Raw genomic sequence first — 20,028 nt, 5'->3', positions numbered from 1 at the left:
CCAAATTCTTATTTAAATAAAATACGATGGAAAATAAAATAAAAGTAAAATCCATATAGAACTAGACTTCTTTTATTTTATTTTAGAATAAGGTTTTTAAACCTTATTAAACTCCATCTATTTTATATTGATTAGGATAAGGTGTTTCAATCCTACTAGAATATGGCTTTGCAAGCCTATAAATAGACATAGTCTATTCCTCTTGTATTAGAGTAAAAATTTTTCGACATAGTGAATTTTCTTCTCCTCCTCCTGTGGTTTTTTTCCGAAAGGGTTTCCACGTAAAATTTATGTGTTCTTTATTTTTATTTATTTTATTCTATTTTATTTTTCACAAATTGGTATCGAGCTTCCGGGTTATTCATCTCGATCACGGTAATGGCGTCTTTGAAGTATGAAATTCATTGTTGGATCGCAACACCGATTTGCGTTGTGGCAAATTAAGATGCAAGCGTTCTTGCAGATGGATCTAGAGGATGCCCCGCTAGGATAGATAAGATGCCTTCGACATTAACAGATGAAGAGAAGAAGCGTAAGGATCGAAAGGCATTAACACAATTACATCCGCATTTGTCCAACGAAATTTTGCGGGATGTGATGAAAGAGAAAACCGCCACGCATTATGGAAGAGGCTAGAACAAATATGTATGTCGAAAACTCTAACAAGCAAGTTGCATATGAAGCGGCGTCTTTATGCTCATCGTTTGGAGGAAGGTGCGTCGTACACGAACACTTAATGGTGTTTAAAGAAATTCTCTCAAACTTGGAGGCCATGGAGGTTCAGTATGATAAGGAAGATCTAGGGTTGATTCTACTTTGTTCGTTGCCCCCGTCTTATTCAACCTTTAGAGACACGATTTTATATAGCCGCGAGTCTCTCACAGTTGATGAGGTTTATGATTCTTTAACCTTGTATGATAAGATGAAGCATCTTGTGGTTAAACCCAACTCTCAGGGAGAGCGTCTCATTGTTCGTGGGAGACAAGACCGGAATGTTGATGATGATCGTGGTAGAACACAGGAACGAAATCCTCGTGGTAAATCTAAGGGTAGATCGAAATCTTCAAACAGAGGTAAAACTTACAACTTCTGCAAGAAGAAAGGGCACATTAAATCTGAGTGCTATAAGCTACAAAATAAGATTAAAAGGGAGGCTGCGAATCAAAAGGGAAAACAGCCAGAAAATTCCGGTGAAGCTGATGTTGTAGAAGACTACGATGGTGAACTTCTAGTTACTTCACAATGATTCTAAAGTGGCGAGGAGTGGATACTTGATTTAGGTGCACCTTCCACATGAGTCCCAATCGGGATTGGTTTACAACTTATGAAACAGTATCTGAAGGTGTTGTTTTGATGGGAAATAATGCTTTATGTAAAATCGCAGGTGTTGGAACAATTAAAGTTAAGATGTTTGATGGAGTTGTCAGAACACTTAGTGACGTGCGGCATGTTCCAGAATTGAAAAGAAATTTAATTTCGTTGAGTACTCTTGATTCAAAAGGGTACAGATACACAACTGAAAGTGGGGTTTTAAAGATTTCAAAGGGTCCTTGTTGTGATGAAAGGGCAAAGAAAGATTGCCAAGTTATATGTTTTACTGAGGTTCTCTTATCTTGGTGATGCAGCTGTCGCTTCCTCTTCCTTGTCAGATGATGATATTACTAAACTTTGGCATATGCGCCTAGGGCATATGAGTGAGAATGGCATGGCGAATTAAGCAAAGAGGACTTCTTAATGGGCAAGGAATTTGCAAACCGAATTTCTGTGAGCACTGTGTTTTTGGGAAGCAAAGAGAGTTCGATTCACTAGAGGAATCCATAACACGAAGGAAACGTTGGAGTATATCCATTCGATCGTGGGGGCCGTCGAGAGTGCCTTCGAGAGGTGGAGCTAATTATATGCTAACCTTTATTGATGATTTTTCCGAAAAGTTTGGGCGTTCTTCCCGAAGCGAAAGCGATGTGTTTTCCACATTTAAGTCTTGGAAAATTATGATTGAAAACAGACGGAAAACAGATAAAATACCTCCGCATGCACAATGGCTTAGAGTTACGCTTACGATGAGTTTAATAGATTGTGCAAGTCGGAAGGGATCATGAGACACTTGACGATTCGTCATACTCCACAAAAAAAGCGGCGTTGCGAGCGAATGAACAGAACGATCATGGAGAAGGTTCGATGTATGTTGTCAAATGCCAACTTACCGAAGTCATTTTGGGCGTAGGAAGCCTCTACTGCATGTTTTTTGATCAACCGATCTCCATCCGTTGCCATTGAGAAAAAGACTCCACAAGAGGTATGGTCCGGTAATCCTCGCTAATTATTACGATTTAAAGATTTTTGGGTGTCTGCGTATGCTCATGTTGATAATGGAAAATTGGAACCGAGATCCATTAAATGCGTTTTCTTGGTTATAAAGTGGTGTAAAAGGCTATAAGTTATGGTGTCCTGAAAATAGAAAAGTTGTGATTAGCGGAGATGTTGTTTTTGATGAAACCGCTATGCTACCTAACTTATCTCTTAAAGACTCTTCCAATAAAGAAAACCAAAAGCGGTGGAGCATCGATTATCTACGAATCAACTCCTCAAGCCAAGATAAAATTGAGAATAGAGTTGCTTCTTCACCGCAATACTCTATCGCCAAAAACAGGACAAGAAGAGAAATTAAACCTCCAAAGAAGTATGCCGAGGTTGATCTAGTTGCTTATGCTTTAAATGTGGTGAAGATATAGATGCGAATCAAGAGCCATTTAATTATTCGAGGCGATTAGTGTGAAGACTCGAAAAAGTGGATGTTTGCTATGCAAGAGGAGATGGAATCACTTCACAAAAACAGAACATGGGATCTTGTAAAACTTCCTAAAGGTAAAAAGGCTTCGTTGTAAATGGGTGTTTAAAAGAAAGAAGGACTCCGAGTTGAAGAACCCGGATATAAAGCAAGGCTTGTTGCAAAGGGTTACAGATCAAATTCGAGTGGACTTCACAGATGTGTTCTCTCCAGTTGTTAAGCATAGTTCGATTCGAGCTTTGCTTGGTATTGTGGCCATGCATGATTTGGAGCTTGAGCGGTTAGATGTAAAACGCATTTTTGCATGGAGAACTTGAGGAAGATATTTACATGCAACAACCGAGAGGTTTTATAGTCTCGAAAAAGAGGACTATGTTTGCTTGTGAAAAAGTCCCTTTACGGTTTGAAACAATCACCAAGACAAGTGGTACAAGAGGTTTGATTCTTTTATGACTTCTCATGATTTCAAAAGAAGTAGTTTTGACATTATGTCTACTTTAAGAAAAACAGTGATGGTTCTTTTGTGTATCTACTTCTTTATGTTGATGACATGTTGATAGCACAAAAGATAAAGAGAGATAAGAAAGGTTAAAGCCCAACTAAGTGAAGAATTTGAGATGAAAGATTTAGGACCAACAAAGAAGATACTTGGTATGGAGATTCTCGAGATAGAAAAGCAAGTAAATTGTACCTAAGTCGGAAGGGTACATTGAGAAAGTTCTTTGCGGGTTCAATATGCGAGTGCTAAGCTGTTAGTACTCCTTTAGCGACCATTTCGGACTTTCATCGGCCTTATCTCCTCAATCGATAATGAGATTGAGTACATGTCACATGTTCCATACTCTAGTGCGATGGATCTCTCATGTATGCTATGGTTTGTTCACGTCCGATTTATCATATGCGATCGGTCGCTTAGCGAGATACATGGCGAATCTGGTAAAGAACATTGGAAAGCGATTCGATGGATTTTAAGATACTTACGAGGCACTACTAATGTTTGCTTACGTTTGGAAGAACTAAAGATGGAGTTATAGGGTATGTTGATGCTGATTTTGCTGGAGACCTTGATAGAAGAAGATCTCTCACAGAGTACGTCTTTACAATCGGAGGTTGTGCAATTAGTTGGAAAGCCACTTTGCAAACTACGATCGCTTTGTCTACCACTGAAGGCTGAGTACATGGCGATTCTTGAGGCTTGTAAAGAAGCTATTTGGTTGAAGGACTATTTAGTGAACTCAATGAAGACCTTCAAATCAGACACGATTTTTGTGACAATCAGTGCCATCTTTCTTACAAAAGATCAAATGTTTCATGAGAGAACAAAACACATTGATATTCGGTATCATTTTGTTCGTGATATTATTGCTCGTGGTGATATTGTTGTGAGCAAAATTAGCACTCATGAAAATCCTGCAGATATGATGACTAAGTCACTTCCTATAACCAAGTTTGAGCATTGCTTAGACTTGGTTGGTGTTCATTGTTGAAGTTAAACCCTTAAGGGGTTTTTGGAAGAGGTGAAGAACTTGTTTATTGAAAGTTCGCGATGAAGAACTTGTTCATTGAGAATTTGTGTCAAGGTGGAGATTGTTAGAATTAAGTGACCCAAATTCTTATTTAAATAAAATACGATGGAAAATAAAATAAAAGTAAAATCCATATAGAACTAGACTTCTTTTATTTTATTTTAGAATAAGGTTTTAAACCTTATTAAACTCCATCTATTTTATATTGATTAGGATAAGGTGTTTCAATCCTACTAGAATATGGCTTTGCAAGCCTATAAATAGACATAGTCTATTCCTCTTGTATTAGAGTAAAAATTTTTCGACATAGTGAATTTTCTTCTCCTCTGCCCGTGGTTTTTTTCCCGAAAGGGTTTCCACGTAAAATTTATGTGTTCTTTATTTTTATTTATTTTATTCTATTTTATTTTTCACACAAACTATTGAGTTTGAGCCCTCAATCAAACCTAAAACACTTCCTTTTCCCAACACCAATTCCAGCCTTTTCTACTCTACAAAAGTTGCTTCCCCAAGTTCTATTACATGTAAGTTCTTCAATTTCCTTATTAAATCTTACTTTAGGTTTGATATTTTTGCCATAATTTGAATACTTTTATTGAAATATATTCACTAATTAAACTCAAAGTTGTTTAATAAATTAATGTATTCATTTTCTTTGAATATAACCTTCTTGTTTTATATCATTAAAATTTAAAAAGTAAATAGAATAAATTCCTAGAAATAAAAGTATAAGGATTAAATTCTAAATTTGTGAAAAGTATAGGGATCTACGACAAATTTTAACCTGAAAATGGTTTTATATCATTATTGATTTTACCAATGTTAGGCTGCCTTTCAAATGATGAGAAGAAGCCCACCCTTGATTCTGATTGGCGTTCGTTTAGAGCTAAATTAGTGGCAACCGAGAAAGTTTCAAGCCCTTCATCATGGATTGATCCTGATACACTAGTGGACCAACCTCCTCAACCTGTTACAATTGGTGACAAATGGGCTCACACCATCCTTGAGCCCGAAAAAGGTTGTCTACTTATCGCTACCAAAAAACTAGACGGGGTCCACATTTTTGAGCGGACGGTGATCCTGCTCTTAAAAGCAGGGTCCATAGGCCCATTAGGGATCATACTAAATCAATCATCGCTCAAATCTATCAAAGAAATAAGATCAACAACTATCCGAGATGTCTCGGAGGTGTTCTCTCATGTGCCATTGTTCTTCGGTGGGCCATTGGAAGATGGGTTTTTTTTGGTGAGTCCAACAAAGGATGATGATGATGGTGGTGTGGAGAAAAGTGGGGTTTTTGAAGAAGTAATGAAAGGGTTGTACTATGGGACTAAAGAAAGTGTAAGGTATGCAGCTGAGATGGTGAAGAGAAATGTGGTGAAGGCAAGGGATTTTAGGTTCTTTGATGGGTATTGTTTGTGGGACAAGGAACAATTAGATGAAGAAATAAAGGCTGGTTTTTGGATAGTTGTGGCTTGTAGCCCAAGTGTAATTGGGCTTGAGAGTGTTGGAAATGTTGGGCTTTGGGAAGAGATTCTTGGGTTAATAGGTCCTAGGAATGTTTGGTAAAGTGGGAAACTTGGGTTTATGATTAGGGTCAAATGCTATGATTATGATTTTATTATACATGTTAGTTTTGTTTGGTCAAACATTGATTTTACTTGGCATAGATGCTACAAAATGCACTACTTACCATCCAAGTTTGTGCATATTCAAGCAAAATTATAACTTTATTTTAGTAAAAATACTACAAAGTCTTTTTACATTAGTACAACAATTCATTCCTTAAATTTGCACCGCTATTTGTTTGTTTTGGTGTTTATAAATAAGATATAAATAAGATATAATAATAAATTTAACTCTCAATTTTTACATATTTATTCAATTTAACTCCTACTATTTTATTAGAAGTAAAATAATTTTTTTGAAACTAATAAGGCTAAAAAGTAAAAAGGCCTTAGTAACAAATTAAAAAAAATCAATTAAATACTTTTAAAATTTAATATTATTTAAAAATTATAAGAATTATAAAAAATTATAAAAGATAATATATTTTTACTAAAAATAACAATACCAACTCATTAAGATTCATTTTTTAAAAAATTGGGATTATATTTCAAAAATCTTATAATCAATTAAACAAAAAAATCTTATAACCATTAAAAAAATCTAATTTACTTCCAATAAAAGATTAGGGTTAAATTAAAAATTTTGTAAAGATTGAGGGCTAAATTTGTTATTATAAATTATATATATACACTAAAATAAATATTTAATGGTGCAATTTTAACGGAGGGTCTATTTTGTTCACTCTTCTAACATATAGGGACTAATTTACTCCTCTCTTTTTTTTTATAGAGAGACTAAAATACAATTCAAAGTATAATACAAAGGTTTCATGATACATTTACCTATAATGGAACGGAATTAGACGTGGCATCTTCCATTTTGCAATAGCAATGTTTGTATTTACATGCTATTAAACATTTCAAGCCAAGTTCAATCTAAAATATGAACTCTAAACTTAAATTAAATTAGTTCGTATTTGTAAATGCATAACCCAAATTTATTTTACCCCTCATTCATTTTTTTTTTACTTTTTTAAAAATATTTTAATTATTTAAATATATTCAATGAAATTTATGACATGTAAAATATTTATATTTGAATAGGTAAATTGCAATATTTGAATTCATAAACCATTGAATAACTAATAGAACTATTAAAATAATAGATACAAAAATGTCTTACTCCAATTCTTATTTTTCTTGATTATTATTTTTATCGATAATTTTAGCGAATATTTTATTGTTATTTTCATGTAATGAGTTAAAATTTTTATTGGTTAATTAAAATTAACTAAAAGAAATTGAATTCCCAACAATCAGAGGAATAGTCATCAAGAAGATGATCATTTTCTTGAGAAAGATTTGTTATTCTAATCAATTTGATTTGAGGAACTTATCTTTTAAGAGATCATCAAACATGCAAACCGAGCCTACCTTAGGCTATATCTTTCTTTCCCTCCTCTTATTTTTAAAGTACTTTACAAACCGAAACGTAAATTTGCTCTTCAACTGAAAATATGAGAGAAAACCTACCAAATTAAAGTTTTCTTAGAAGTGGCTTGAAGGGAAGCATTCTAAGGATAATCTTGAAGTCATTCCTGATATTGAAGCTCAACCTGTAGATGCAGTGCTTATACTAGTTGGCACTGAAATTGATACTCTTAGGCAACTGTCAACCATTGAACAAAGGATGCTACAACATTTGGATGTTTGAAATAGCCTCTCAAGAACATATCATTCCACAACTTCAAGCCAACGTACATGGTGCTAAGCCTTGATGAATGATCTACTAGCCAAGCAACTCTAACAACACATTGGCAAACTTACTGAACAAAAAAAAGGGAGTAGGATGAGTTGGGTAGACTACTGTTATTTCTTTAATGATTTTCAATTTTCAAATCTTTTTGAAGTTGGAACTTTGAACTCAATTTTAAATAGGTTGGTTGTTATATTTTTATATCCTTTTTCGATTATGCCCACTTATATAAAATTTCTAGTATTTTAATTATTAATGCCATCATCCTCTTTTATGACATTAATATTGATTAATTTGTTTGATTATGTACGTTTTAAGTTTGATTAATTAAGGGAAAGTTACTTAGGCAAACATTTGTATCTCTTGTTGAATATGTTTTCTTATTATGGTTTTGTTCAAAAAAAATTGTCAAAAGGAGAGATTGTTGAGGTAGTTTTTGAACAGTTCTTAGTGATCAGTAGTATTGCTCAACTCAGAAACTTGTCTTGTTTAAGTTGACAAATTTTGACAATAAAAATTATTTGGCTTTGAATCTTTCTGATACTTTGAATTTGTTATAACAACATATCCTAAAGATTTGTTTGGATTGGATAAACACAATCAACTTCCCAAGTTTGGTGGGATTGGATTGGATGGGTTAAAACTTGGAAGCATATATTGGAGATTCAAGATTCATACCAAGCACATTAGAGATATTTTTTATGCTTGTTATCTTGCTAGTTTTAGTGGAAGATTGATTGTAATTGATATAGTATATTAGCAAGTCTCACATCTTTATAAATTGAAGAGACTTGTAGCTGTACTGATATGAGAACACTTATTATTGTTCATCATAGAACATTTCTCGCGAGTGCATTAAGTACAAAATCAAATGAGTTGTATGAGAAAAATTTAGAAGAGAGTTATTTAAATCTTAGATATAGTAGATTATCTTTCTAAACAACGCTTAGCAGATTTAAAGAAATTAAACTCTGTGAACATTTATTTTTCTACTTTGTTCATTCTCAATTCTAGAAACAGTTGACTTTAGTCTCAAACACTATTTTAGACGTTACACAAGTTTGTTTTCAAATATAAATTTAATTAATTTCAATTTTAATAATAATATTAAAATTTAAGCAATTCTTAATATTTTATTAAAAATTATATTAATATTTTGATAATTATAATATATTTAATAGTACAAAATATTAATATTTTAATAATATAAATATTATCCTTAGCTTTGATTCCAAATAATATAATGCAAAATAAAATTTAAGTAGATATTATTTATTATAAAATAAATTAATTTTGGTAGTAAAAAAAAATCTGAAAATATTTGTAAGTATACTTGCGATAAACGAAAGAAAGAGGAGAGTTTACGAGATTCCAGAGAAACAAAAAAGTTGAACGTGGTAATATCATAGTGAATCAACAAGCTAATCAACGGCCACAAAGAGACTTTGGAGAAAAACAGAACCAAGTTCGAGACCAACTCAATCAGCTTTTTCCTACAATCTTCATGAAACCTATTTCTCAATTTTTATTTCTCTGTTTTCCTCCATAGTTTTCTTCAAAGCCTAATTATTCTTCTCTCTCCGGAATATAGAGAGAACCCTGTTTGTTTCTCAGGAAAAAAAAGAAGGGAAAAAACCAAGTTTTTATCCCCTTTTTTGTCTTCGAAACTATGGCTACGCAAAAACCCCAAAGAACCCCAGAAGAAATAGAAGATATAATCCTAAGGAAGATCTTCCTTGTAACCCTTAAAGAGAACCCATCATCTTCTTCTTCTGATTCAAGGGTTGTTTACCTAGAGATGACCGCAGCTGAGATCTTAAGTGAAGGCAAAAGTCTTTTACTTTCACGTGATCTAATGGAAAGGGTTTTAATTGATCGTCTGTCTGGTGAATTCCCTAATTCAGAACCCCCTTTTAATTATCTCATTGGTTGTTACAAGCGAGCTCATGAAGAAATCAAGAAGATTTCCAACATGAAAGACAAGACGCTGCGTTCTGAGATGGAATCTGCTGCTAAACAGGCTAAGAAGTTGGCTGTTTCATATGCTAGGATTCATCTGGGAAATCCTGATTTGTTTTCTAATGGGAATTTAAAAGATAGTAACCCCAAAGCCGGTTCTTCTTTGTCTTCCAGTTCCCCTTTGCTTCCCTTAGTTTTTGCTGAAGTTTCAAGTGGACTAATGCTTGATGGGTTTGGAGGGAATGATTTAGGAAGTGGGGTGGATTGTCCACCTGGGTTTTTGGACGACTTCTTTAAGGATTCAGATTTTGATACTTTGGATCCTATCTTAAAAGGTTTGTATGAGGATTTAAGAGGGAGTGTTTTGAAAGTTTCAGCTTTGGGAAATTTTCAGCAACCTTTGAGGGCTTTGTTGTATTTGGTTAAGTTCCCTGTTGGTGCTAAGAGCTTGGTTAATCATCCATGGTGGATTCCTAAAGGAGTTTACTTGAATGGACGTGTCATCGAAATGACTAGCATTTTGGGCCCCTTTTTCCATGTTAGTGCTCTGCCTGATCATACCATTTTCAAGAGCCAGCCTGATGTTGGGTGAGTTTGGATGTTGATTTTTGCGTTAGCTTGTTGTGTTAATTGAGAACGAGTATTACCTTATTATGTTTATATACATAACTATTATTTTTAATCTGGTTCTATATAAGTAGTTGTTGGAAACATAGCTGGCTTTGTAGAATGCACTTTTGCTTTGCACATTGGATTGAATGATTGAACTCTTTGGGTGTCAAATGAATGTTTAGTAAGTACATTTCACTAGGGTAACTGATCTTAGGCCAGTTAGTGTTAAGAAGCATTTATATCAGGGTTTCTCATCTGAGCAAGCATTGAGGCCAGTGCATTGGTTGATACTTGTTTAAGGGAAGACATGTTCAGTTTTTTGAACTGAATGACATCTCAAAACCAATGGTTTAATTACCTTGTCCGGCCTCTTGGTGCAGTTGCTTAAGAATGATCTACTGGTGGGATAGCTGGTTAGCAATGGCAGTCAATTGCAGCTTTTTGTTGTTTTGATGATGCCAACTATTGGAATCTTTGTCGACGTTGAACTCTTAATTATGTTGCTTGTTGGCTGTTATTGTTGTGGCAGTCTTGATTGCTCCTCTCAAGTTTTTTGAGTGAATGGGGAGATCGAGTAACTGTTTTCTCATTGGAGCTGCCTTCCTAAATTTGGATTGATACTTGGCATTTGTTGAGTTTCATAGTTTTTGTTCACTGGAATGAAGTTGAATAGTTTGTACTAATTCGACTTGTTTATACATCCATGTAATTTACTATTCGACTCGTGGTTAGCATTGTGTAAATTTTATTTTTTATTGGTTTAAACTAGTAAGAAAATCTTCACTTTTTGCATTTGAGAGAGACTCGATGAAGTGCTTGAGTGTGTTCCATATAATGATGTTTGATGCTGATCTTTATTTGTTTGGAAGCTTCTTTTTATCAGTGTGTTTTACAGATCCTTTGGAAATTTAAACTGTTATAGAAAATTCATGCCATTGTGTTTGTTTGATAGTATAGATTTTCTTGCCTGAAATTTTTTTAATGTAATTATCAACATTTATGACTTTTTTCTTCTATTAGCTTTGTCTAGTAATAAATTTTCTCTCAAAATTATAGCCAGCAGTGCTTCTCAGATGCATCAACTAGACGAGCAGCTGATTTGTTATCTTCATTCACCACAATAAAGACTCTCATGAATACTTTATATGATGGTCTGGCTGAAGTTCTTCTTTGTCTCCTTAGAAACTTCGAGACTCGTGACAGTGTTCTCGAGTATCTTGCAGAAGTCATCAATAAAAATGCATCAAGGGCCCATATACAGGTTTCCCTCCTAAATGACATTCCTTGTTTAAGTTAGATTGCATCAAGAGCTTAACTGTTGCATCAATAACTTGTTCGTTGTTTTTTCCACCTAAGAATATTTTCAGTAAAAGGTTGAGTTGTTTCTTACTTGTAAATCTGGTTATGTATCTACCCTCTAGCCTATTTGACACGTTTTCGCGGACCTGTATGATAGGTGGATCCTATATCTTGTGCAAGTTCCGGCATGTTTGTCAATCTCAGTGCTGTTATGCTCCAACGTTCAGAGCCATTTTTGGATACAAATTTAACAAAAAGAGATAAAATCGATCCAACCTATGTCTTCTACTGTAACCGTTTGGATTTGAGGTGATGGTCTTTTTCTCCCCTTCTTTTTCAATGGAGATCATGATCGTTTTGCTCCAAATGTTATATGCTTTGAATTCTTTTTGTTAAGTATTGATAGTGAACCATTTTTTAGGGGGTTAACTGCTCTGCACGCAACATCAGAAGAAGTGGCTGAATGGATCGATAAGGATAATCCTGTGAAAACTGATGGGAGTGGACTAAATAATGATGGTGAAAATAGTTTGAGGCAATTGCAAGTAGCATCTAGTTCCGGAAGTACCCCAAATGTGAAGCCAACCCGAAGTAGTAGTGGAAAAGCTAATTATCATTTCATTTGTGAATGCTTCTTTATGACTGCTAGGGTACTCAACTTGGGCCTCCTAAAGGCATTTTCGGACTTTAAGCATCTAGTCCAGGTAATGCTTTACTGATTCCCGAGCTTTTTCCATTCTTGTTTCTTTTACTGATGATTTGATTTATTTGATATGCCGTCACCCAGGACATTTCAAGAAGTGAAGACACACTTGCCACCTTAAAAGCTATGCAAGGACAGGCACCTTCTCCACAACTGGAGCTTGATATATCGAGGCTTGAGAAGGAAATTGAATTGTATTCACAGGAAAAATTCTGTTACGAGGCTCAAATTTTGAGGGTACATTTTATCTCTTCTTCCTTGAGCATTTCTGCATTAAATGTTGCTCCAATTCTTTATAGTATCTTTATTGGATACTTTTGTCCGGTGCATATTTGCATATGGTATGAGGATATTACTCTCCAAGTATCCTCCAAATATATGGAGAGCTTAGAAGAAAATTAAACACACCTGTATTTGACAATACCCGAATCCAAATAACATAGGTTTCTGCACACATGCATATGGATTTGCTTGTCTGCTGAACTTTGAAATGTATCAATCCCTTTGTTTTCCGTCTTATTATTCCATATTAGCATTCTTTTCATCTTGAGTAGAGGGCTTTCTATTTATATAATTCTAATTATTTATGATCGTCTTATCTTTGCTTTTGATGTATTTGAGGAAAGAAAATTTATAAATTTGGTAGCATTTTGAATTATTGCTTTCTTCTATTCAATAGGATGGGGCACTTATTCGACAAGCACTTTCGTTCTATCGACTAATGGTGGTTTGGTTAGTTGACTTGGTTGGTGGATTTAAAATGCCTCTGCCACCTACATGTCCGATGGAATTTGCTTCAATGCCAGAGCACTTTGTGGAAGATGCTATGGAACTATTAATATTTGCTTCTCGGATTCCGAAAGCTCTTGATGGAGTTGTACTTGTAGGTTTTAGATATGGATAGCTATGTACTTTTGATCATATCTCAAGTTCATTCATATCGTTATGGTTTTATTAATTTATTCTTGTGTTTTGCTTGTCAGGATGATTTTATGAATTTTATTATTATGTTTATGGCAAGTCCACAATTTATCAAGAACCCCTATCTCAGAGCAAAAATGGTTGAAGTTTTGAACTGTTGGATGCCGCGTAGAAGGTTATTCAATCTCTTTAGAAAAACATATGCTGTTGTCACATGTTTCTCACACGAAATTTTCTGTAAGTTTACACACTACTTTGTTTCTTTCTTTCCAGTGGTTCATCTGCGACATCGACACTATTTGAAGGGCATCAATTGTCTTTGGAATATCTCGTGCGGAATCTTTTGAAGCTATATGTTGACATTGAATTCACTGGTTCTCACACACAGGTAATTGCTACCAATTGTTAGTTTTTTTTTTTTTAATCTTATTATTTCTTCGAGTTTCCATTGTTGGTCATCATTGTTTCATATCTGTGTACAGTTCTATGATAAGTTCAACATCCGCCATAATATTGCTGAACTTCTTGAATATCTTTGGCAAGTTCCTAGTCACCGTAATGCTTGGAAACAGGTAGGGTCTTCTTCACTGGCTAATACATGGGGAGCTTTCTATGATTTGTTTTTAGTTTAACAATCAATGGATTCCTGAATTTTGTTGAAATGTTCTATCAGATTGCGAAGGAAGAAGAAAAGGGTGTTTATCTGAATTTCTTGAATTTCCTTATTAACGATAGCATCTACCTCCTCGATGAAAGTCTTAACAAAATTCTTGAACTCAAAGAGCTTGAGGCTGAGATGTCAAATACTGCAGAATGGGAACGCAGGCCTGCTCAGGAGAGGCAAGAGAGAACTCGACTGTTCCACTCCCAGGAGAATGTCAGTATTCCCTTTCCCCCCATTTGGATGTGTATGTATGATTTATGTTTAAAATTTGAACTTCAATTAAACATTTATTACGGATTATGTTCAGATTATACGGATTGACATGAAGTTGGCAAATGAGGATGTTAGTATGCTGGCTTTTACATCTGAGCAGATTACAGCTCCTTTTCTACTCCCTGAGATGGTAACATCTTTTCATCTGCATCGATGCTTGTCATTTCTCAAATTTATGCCGACAAGTTCTACTTGTTGAAGTTTATCTTCTTGCCATCTCCTTTCTAATCCTTGATCTGTTTTTGTTCCTTGTTCCTTTTTTCCAGGTTGAGAGAGTGGCGAATATGTTAAATTACTTTTTATTGCAATTAGTTGGCCCTCAAAGAAAGTCGCTCACTCTGAAAGAGCCCGAAAAGTATGAATTTCGCCCGAAAGAGTTGCTCAAGCAGGTTGGTCAAATGTAGAATTTTCATTTTGGTATATACTCTTACAATGAAGAAGTAAGAAGTTAATGATTTTGCTTGGAAAGTGGCTTTGAATTTAACTGACGTTTTATGTACTGTGAGTTGTTTCTATATGAAGATTGTCCGCATATACGTTCATCTGGCAAGGGGTGATGCCAAAAACATCTTTCCATCTGCCATCTCCAGTGATGGTCGATCCTATAATGAACAGGTATACTTTAATGGGTGTTTAACCATTCGTTGAATTAAGTATTGGTGTTCCCACTAGGCCTGATAGTTCTTAAAGCACAATCTAATAAACTTGAGTTTGCTCCAGTTGTTTAGTGCTGCAGCTGATGTTCTTCGAAGAATTGGTGAGGATGGGAGGGTAATACAAGATTTTATTGAGCTTGGTGCAAAGGCCAAGGCTGCGGCTTCAGAGGCCATGGACACTGAAGCTGCCCTTGGAGATATTCCTGATGAATTCCTTGATCCAATTCAAGTATGTCTATTTACATTCCAGCTATAGTTTTGGAATTCATTAAAACTGGAAAGAACGACCGTAAACATACTCTTTTCTTTCCTGCAGTATACATTGATGAAGGATCCGGTGATCTTACCATCTTCAAGAATCACAATAGACAGGCCTGTTATCCAAAGACATCTTCTAAGTGATAGTGTAAGTCCATCGCGGATTCTACTTATATAACGATAATATTTCCTGGAATGTTGTGCTTTACTAATTTGATATGATTTGCAGACTGATCCATTCAACCGATCTCATCTTACCTCGGAGATGTTGATTCCGAACACCGAACTGAAGGCAAGAATTGAAGAGTTTATTAGGTCCCAGGAGCTGAAGAAGCATGAAGGCTTGAACATGCAAAGCTCTAAAGGAACAATACAACCAACAAGTGGAGAAATGTTAATTGATTAGGGTGAATTAGGGGTTCATAGGTTTTCTCAAAATGGTGTATTTATTTCATATGTCAAAACTATATGTTATTTCGACCTTTTTTTCTTCTTTTAATTTCTCTTGTCCGACGTGCATTTGAAACATACTAGGACATGGTATAGGGACATTATCTTCTTAAGGATTCTTTGAATACATGAAAATCTTGAGAAAAAATTGAATGTATTCATGTTCCAAACTCATATAGGCAATAACGGATCAGAATCAAATTTATCAAAAAAATTTTATGTACTTGATTATACATGAAAATCTTTGAATACATAAAAATCTTGAGAAAAAAATTTTATTTTTAAGAACATTTGATAAATTGATTTTGTTTTCTTAATCTTTTCCTTTAATTATACAAACTCTAATTAATGAAGACTATAATCTTTAACGTGTTTTTGTGTGTGTCACCTTAATAGGTAGAGGGAGGATTGATTTATAATGATCAACAATCTGTACATCCATCAAGTAATCGAATGAATTTAACTTCTATTAAAAGTAAAACACTTATTTTCTTTCAATTGGGTCACATTATTTTTTACTTAATTGGATCCATAATAATTTTGACCTAAAATCTTACATTCTTTCACTTGGCTCAATAAGATAAAGTATAAACTTTAATAGAATAAAATCATTGAACGTGCATAAAAATAGTATTCATTATCATTATCATATTATAGTGAATTGCAAATGTGATTTATGACAATTGTAATATAGTTTAAGTCACGTACTTCCATATACTACAACATTACAACTCAATATAATACGTCTTTAAATAACTATAAATATTTTCCCATTTTAAAAATTTCAAAAAAAAATTATGTGTATACAATCATAATAAACATGAAATACATCCATTTTACTTCAGAAACACCATAGTTAAGCTTAGAGTGTCGGAACATCATAAACTTCATTCATCAATACAATCAAGACCCATTCTATGTGCATGTTCTTTAAATGTCTTTGGTTGTAAGGCTTTAGTTAATGGATTTACAATAATGAAATCAGTTCTAATGTGCTTCATGAACACTCTTTGTTTTTGAACTTCCTCCTTAAGAACAAAATAATTTAATTCCATATGTTTTGCACATTTGAAATATTTGCCATTTTTGAAGAAAATATTGTTATAGAATTATCACAATAAATTTTCAATGGCTTGGTAATGGTGTCGACTACCCAAGTCTTAAAATAAGTTCTACAACTATAATGCATGAATTGTGACCACATGTGCCACAAATTCAGTTTCCATCATAAAATGATGCAATGACAGATTGTTTAGAACTTTCCATTATGGCTCCATAAATAAGTAGAAATAAATAGCCAAAATTGCACATCCTATTATCAAGACATTTACCAAAATCTGAATCTAAATATCCAATCACTTTCAACCAATTGGATTTTCTATAGACGAGCATGTAATTATTTATCCAAATTGTTCACAACATAATCATAAGGAATTGATTCTATTCTTTTTTCCATTCTATATCATTCTTTAAACACTACATGAGACTAAATTTGTCCCCTTGAATAATTCATGCTAAACAATTATGCATATTAAATCTTTCTAGAATACTTTCGATATAATTTTTCTGAGACAATCCTAATAATTCTTGTGATCTATCATGGAAAATTTCAATTCCTCTCACATAGGAAGTCTCTTCCATATCTTTCATTTCAAAATTATTCGAGAGAAAAACTTTCGTTTTACGCGATATACAAAAATCTTTTGCGGCAAGTAAAATATCATCAATGAACTAAGAAAATAAACTTGCTCCTACTAATCTTTTGGTATATACACCGATCAACTATGTTTCCTTGAAAATCGAAAGACTTTATGGTATCATTAAACTTGATGTACCATTTTCATGAAACTTGTTTAAGTCCATATATTGACTTCTTAAGTTTATACATCATATGATATTTTCTTTCACCTGTAAAACCTTCAAGTTAGCCCATTACTTCTTTCCTAAGATCTCTATTTAGAAAGACAGCTTTCACATTCAATTGGTGCAACTCTAAATCATAATGAGTCACTAATTCCATAATAATTCTTAAAGAGATTTTTTAGAGACTAGAGAGAATGTCTCTTTATAATCAATACCATCCTTTTGTGTATAACATTTAGCAACAAGTCTGACTTTATATCATTCCATATTTTCATTTGAGTCACGCTTGGTTTAAAAACCCATTTACATCCAATGCGCTTTGAACATTTTTGTAATTAAAAAAAGTCTCAAACATATATTTCATCTAATCTTTCATGACACTTAACCATTTATCATACTCATCACTATTTATGACTTGTGAAAATGAAACTGGATCTTTATTGATTTTGATATCAAAATCTGACTCTTGCAAACAAATCACATATCGTCAAGAATGACCAATTTTGTTAGCTAAAATAATCAAACCAAAATTGTCAAGAGGGGAGCGAATTGGCTTTTAAAAATTTTGTGAAAACTTGGGAGAAAGGATAGAAAATTGAACACAAGTGTTTAGAGTAGTTTGACCCCAATTGCCTACTCCACTACCTTAGCTTTTCAAAACTAAGGATTTTCCCAAACCCACTAATTTGATAACCGTTGAGGATAATGTTTAACCTTACAAACTCCCTTAAAATTTCTACCCAAACCTTAAGGCACAAACCCTTTCAAACAGATAAAAAGAAGCAAACAAAGAAAGAATCCTTATAAGATCTAAGTGTTTGCAAATTAAGCTCAATTACAATTTAAAACACTTGAGCTAATAGAATAACTATGAAGCTTACAAGTGTATGAAAGAAAAATATGAAAATAATTGGCACAAAGGTTCTTTGATTGATCTTTTTGCTTGAATATGTTTTTTTGTTGTTGTAGGACCTTTAGAACATGATATTGATAACCTTTAATTTATTTCCAACTATTGTGATTGTTGAAAAAATAAAAAGAGCCATTGGAGATAAAAATACTGGATCATTAAATTCACTTGAGACAAAAAGTATCGATACTTTTTCTATGAGTATCGATACTAATAGCATTTAATGTTTGATTCAGTGACCGTTAAAGGTAATTTCCAACGATACCAATGATGATTTATCGATACTTGATAAAAGGTATCGATATTTTTGAATGGGTATCAATACGTTTTTTGAATGTTTGAAAAACTCATCAAGTCAGAACACAAAACTAATATCGATATAAAATATGGTATCGATAAAATTCAATAGTTATTGATATGTTTTTAAAAGTATCGATACTTATTGCTTTTGTTCAATTTTTTATTCAAGTTAGAGAGCAACTTTGGTATCGATAAAAAGAATGGTATTGATAAAAATCATATGAGTATCAATACTTTTTGGAAAATATCGATACTTCTTGTAGGGAGTAGTTTTTCAATTGACTTAAAATTGTTTCAATTAAGTTCAAGAGTTTAAGAACGGTTTTTGAAATTTTTCAAAATTTTCTAAGTGTTTAGAACATTTTGTAAGATGTTTGAAAGTCTTGAGATTATTTTTATGCTTTGAACTTAATAATTTCTTTGTTCAAAAATAAATTTTATTCAAAAATATTTTTGTTTGTTATATCAAAGTAATTTATCAAATAAATCTAGTCTAACAATCTCCCCCTTTTTGATATAACAAAACATTTTGGCAAATTAGTTTTTGAATTCGTTACTCCCCTTTTTAAAGTTCAGTTTGAATCAATGACTTGATTTCTATGAAATTTGGAGACAAAGATTTGAGAGTAAAAAAAATTGGTCACTTGATGTTGGTATTAAAAGATTATTCATAAACATAATCAACCAAATACCAATAATTTACCTTTCTCTTCTCTTCGAGAGAGACTTTGTTAGCCCAATAAAAGAAATTGAGAAATTGGAAAGCAAAGAACTAACATAAATATATACCAAAATAAATATTAAGTTTTAACATAGAAATAGGAAAATGTGCAATGAAAATGAGTAAAATGCATGAGAAAAAAAATATGTATTCTAGTCTTCTTGAGGTGGAGGAGGAGGAGGGATTGAGACAATAGATATACAACATTTTCCTCTATCTTAGACATCCTAGTGATGATCGTGAAACTAACTAAAAATTTGAGTAATGCAAGCGCACCTATCGAACAGTAGTATAGTTATGGTGAGACCGGGAATATCGTATCCACGAGGACTAAAAGTACTAGTAATTACTATCTTTTTATTATCCAACCTAAGAATTAAAGGATGTTTTTAAACAAAAAATAATTATCTAATTAACTAAGATTACGACAGAGATTAAAATTGGGAAATACTTTTTAGAAAACTGATGGAGAAGACAATACCCAAGGAAGAATCCTCCTAGACTTCACTTATTACTTCTGAATTAGACGATTTATTCACTTGACTTAATATGTAGAAATCCCTAGTTTATGTTATTATCTCTCTCGAGACTAAAAACAACTGACTCTAGGTTGATTAATCGAAATCTCTTTCTAATTAAAACCCCTATTGTCGCATTAACTCTATCTATGGATTCCCTTATTAGATTTGACTCTAATCCGATAGATTTATGTCGTCCCATCTCTAGGATTGCATGCAACTCCGCTTAATTATGAATGATCTACTCTTAAACAGGGACTTTTGCTCCATTGAATAAGCACAT

The 20,028-nt window shown here is 33.3% G+C and overlaps 2 protein-coding genes across 2 annotated transcripts; both read left to right on the top strand.

Moving 5' to 3' along the window:
* Positions 1-4,729: 4,729 nt before the first annotated feature.
* On the top strand, positions 4,730-5,994 carry LOC108453995 (uncharacterized; the record flags this gene model as incomplete). Its single annotated transcript, XM_017752269.2, has 2 exons — positions 4,730-4,838; positions 5,141-5,994. Coding segments are annotated over 2 exons (852 nt in total), but the record flags the coding sequence as incomplete, so codon positions are not given.
* Positions 5,995-8,945: 2,951 nt separating this feature from the next.
* LOC108457009 (probable ubiquitin conjugation factor E4) lies at positions 8,946-15,511 on the top strand. The gene is made up of 16 exons (XM_017755801.2): positions 8,946-10,185; positions 11,266-11,470; positions 11,666-11,817; positions 11,930-12,212; positions 12,296-12,448; positions 12,891-13,094; positions 13,195-13,307; positions 13,406-13,520; positions 13,615-13,704; positions 13,806-14,009; positions 14,104-14,199; positions 14,336-14,458; positions 14,592-14,684; positions 14,790-14,954; positions 15,042-15,131; positions 15,213-15,511. Exons 1-16 carry the CDS (start codon positions 9,308-9,310, stop codon positions 15,387-15,389), a joined length of 3,141 nt encoding a protein of 1,046 aa, XP_017611290.1. The 5' UTR covers positions 8,946-9,307; the 3' UTR covers positions 15,390-15,511.
* Positions 15,512-20,028: the final 4,517 nt, after the last annotated feature.

The sequence above is a fragment of the Gossypium arboreum genome, chromosome 9 (assembly GCF_025698485.1).
Source record: "Gossypium arboreum isolate Shixiya-1 chromosome 9, ASM2569848v2, whole genome shotgun sequence".
NCBI lineage: Eukaryota > Viridiplantae > Streptophyta > Magnoliopsida > Malvales > Malvaceae > Gossypium > Gossypium arboreum.
This window is presented reverse-complemented; position numbering and strand designations above follow the sequence as displayed.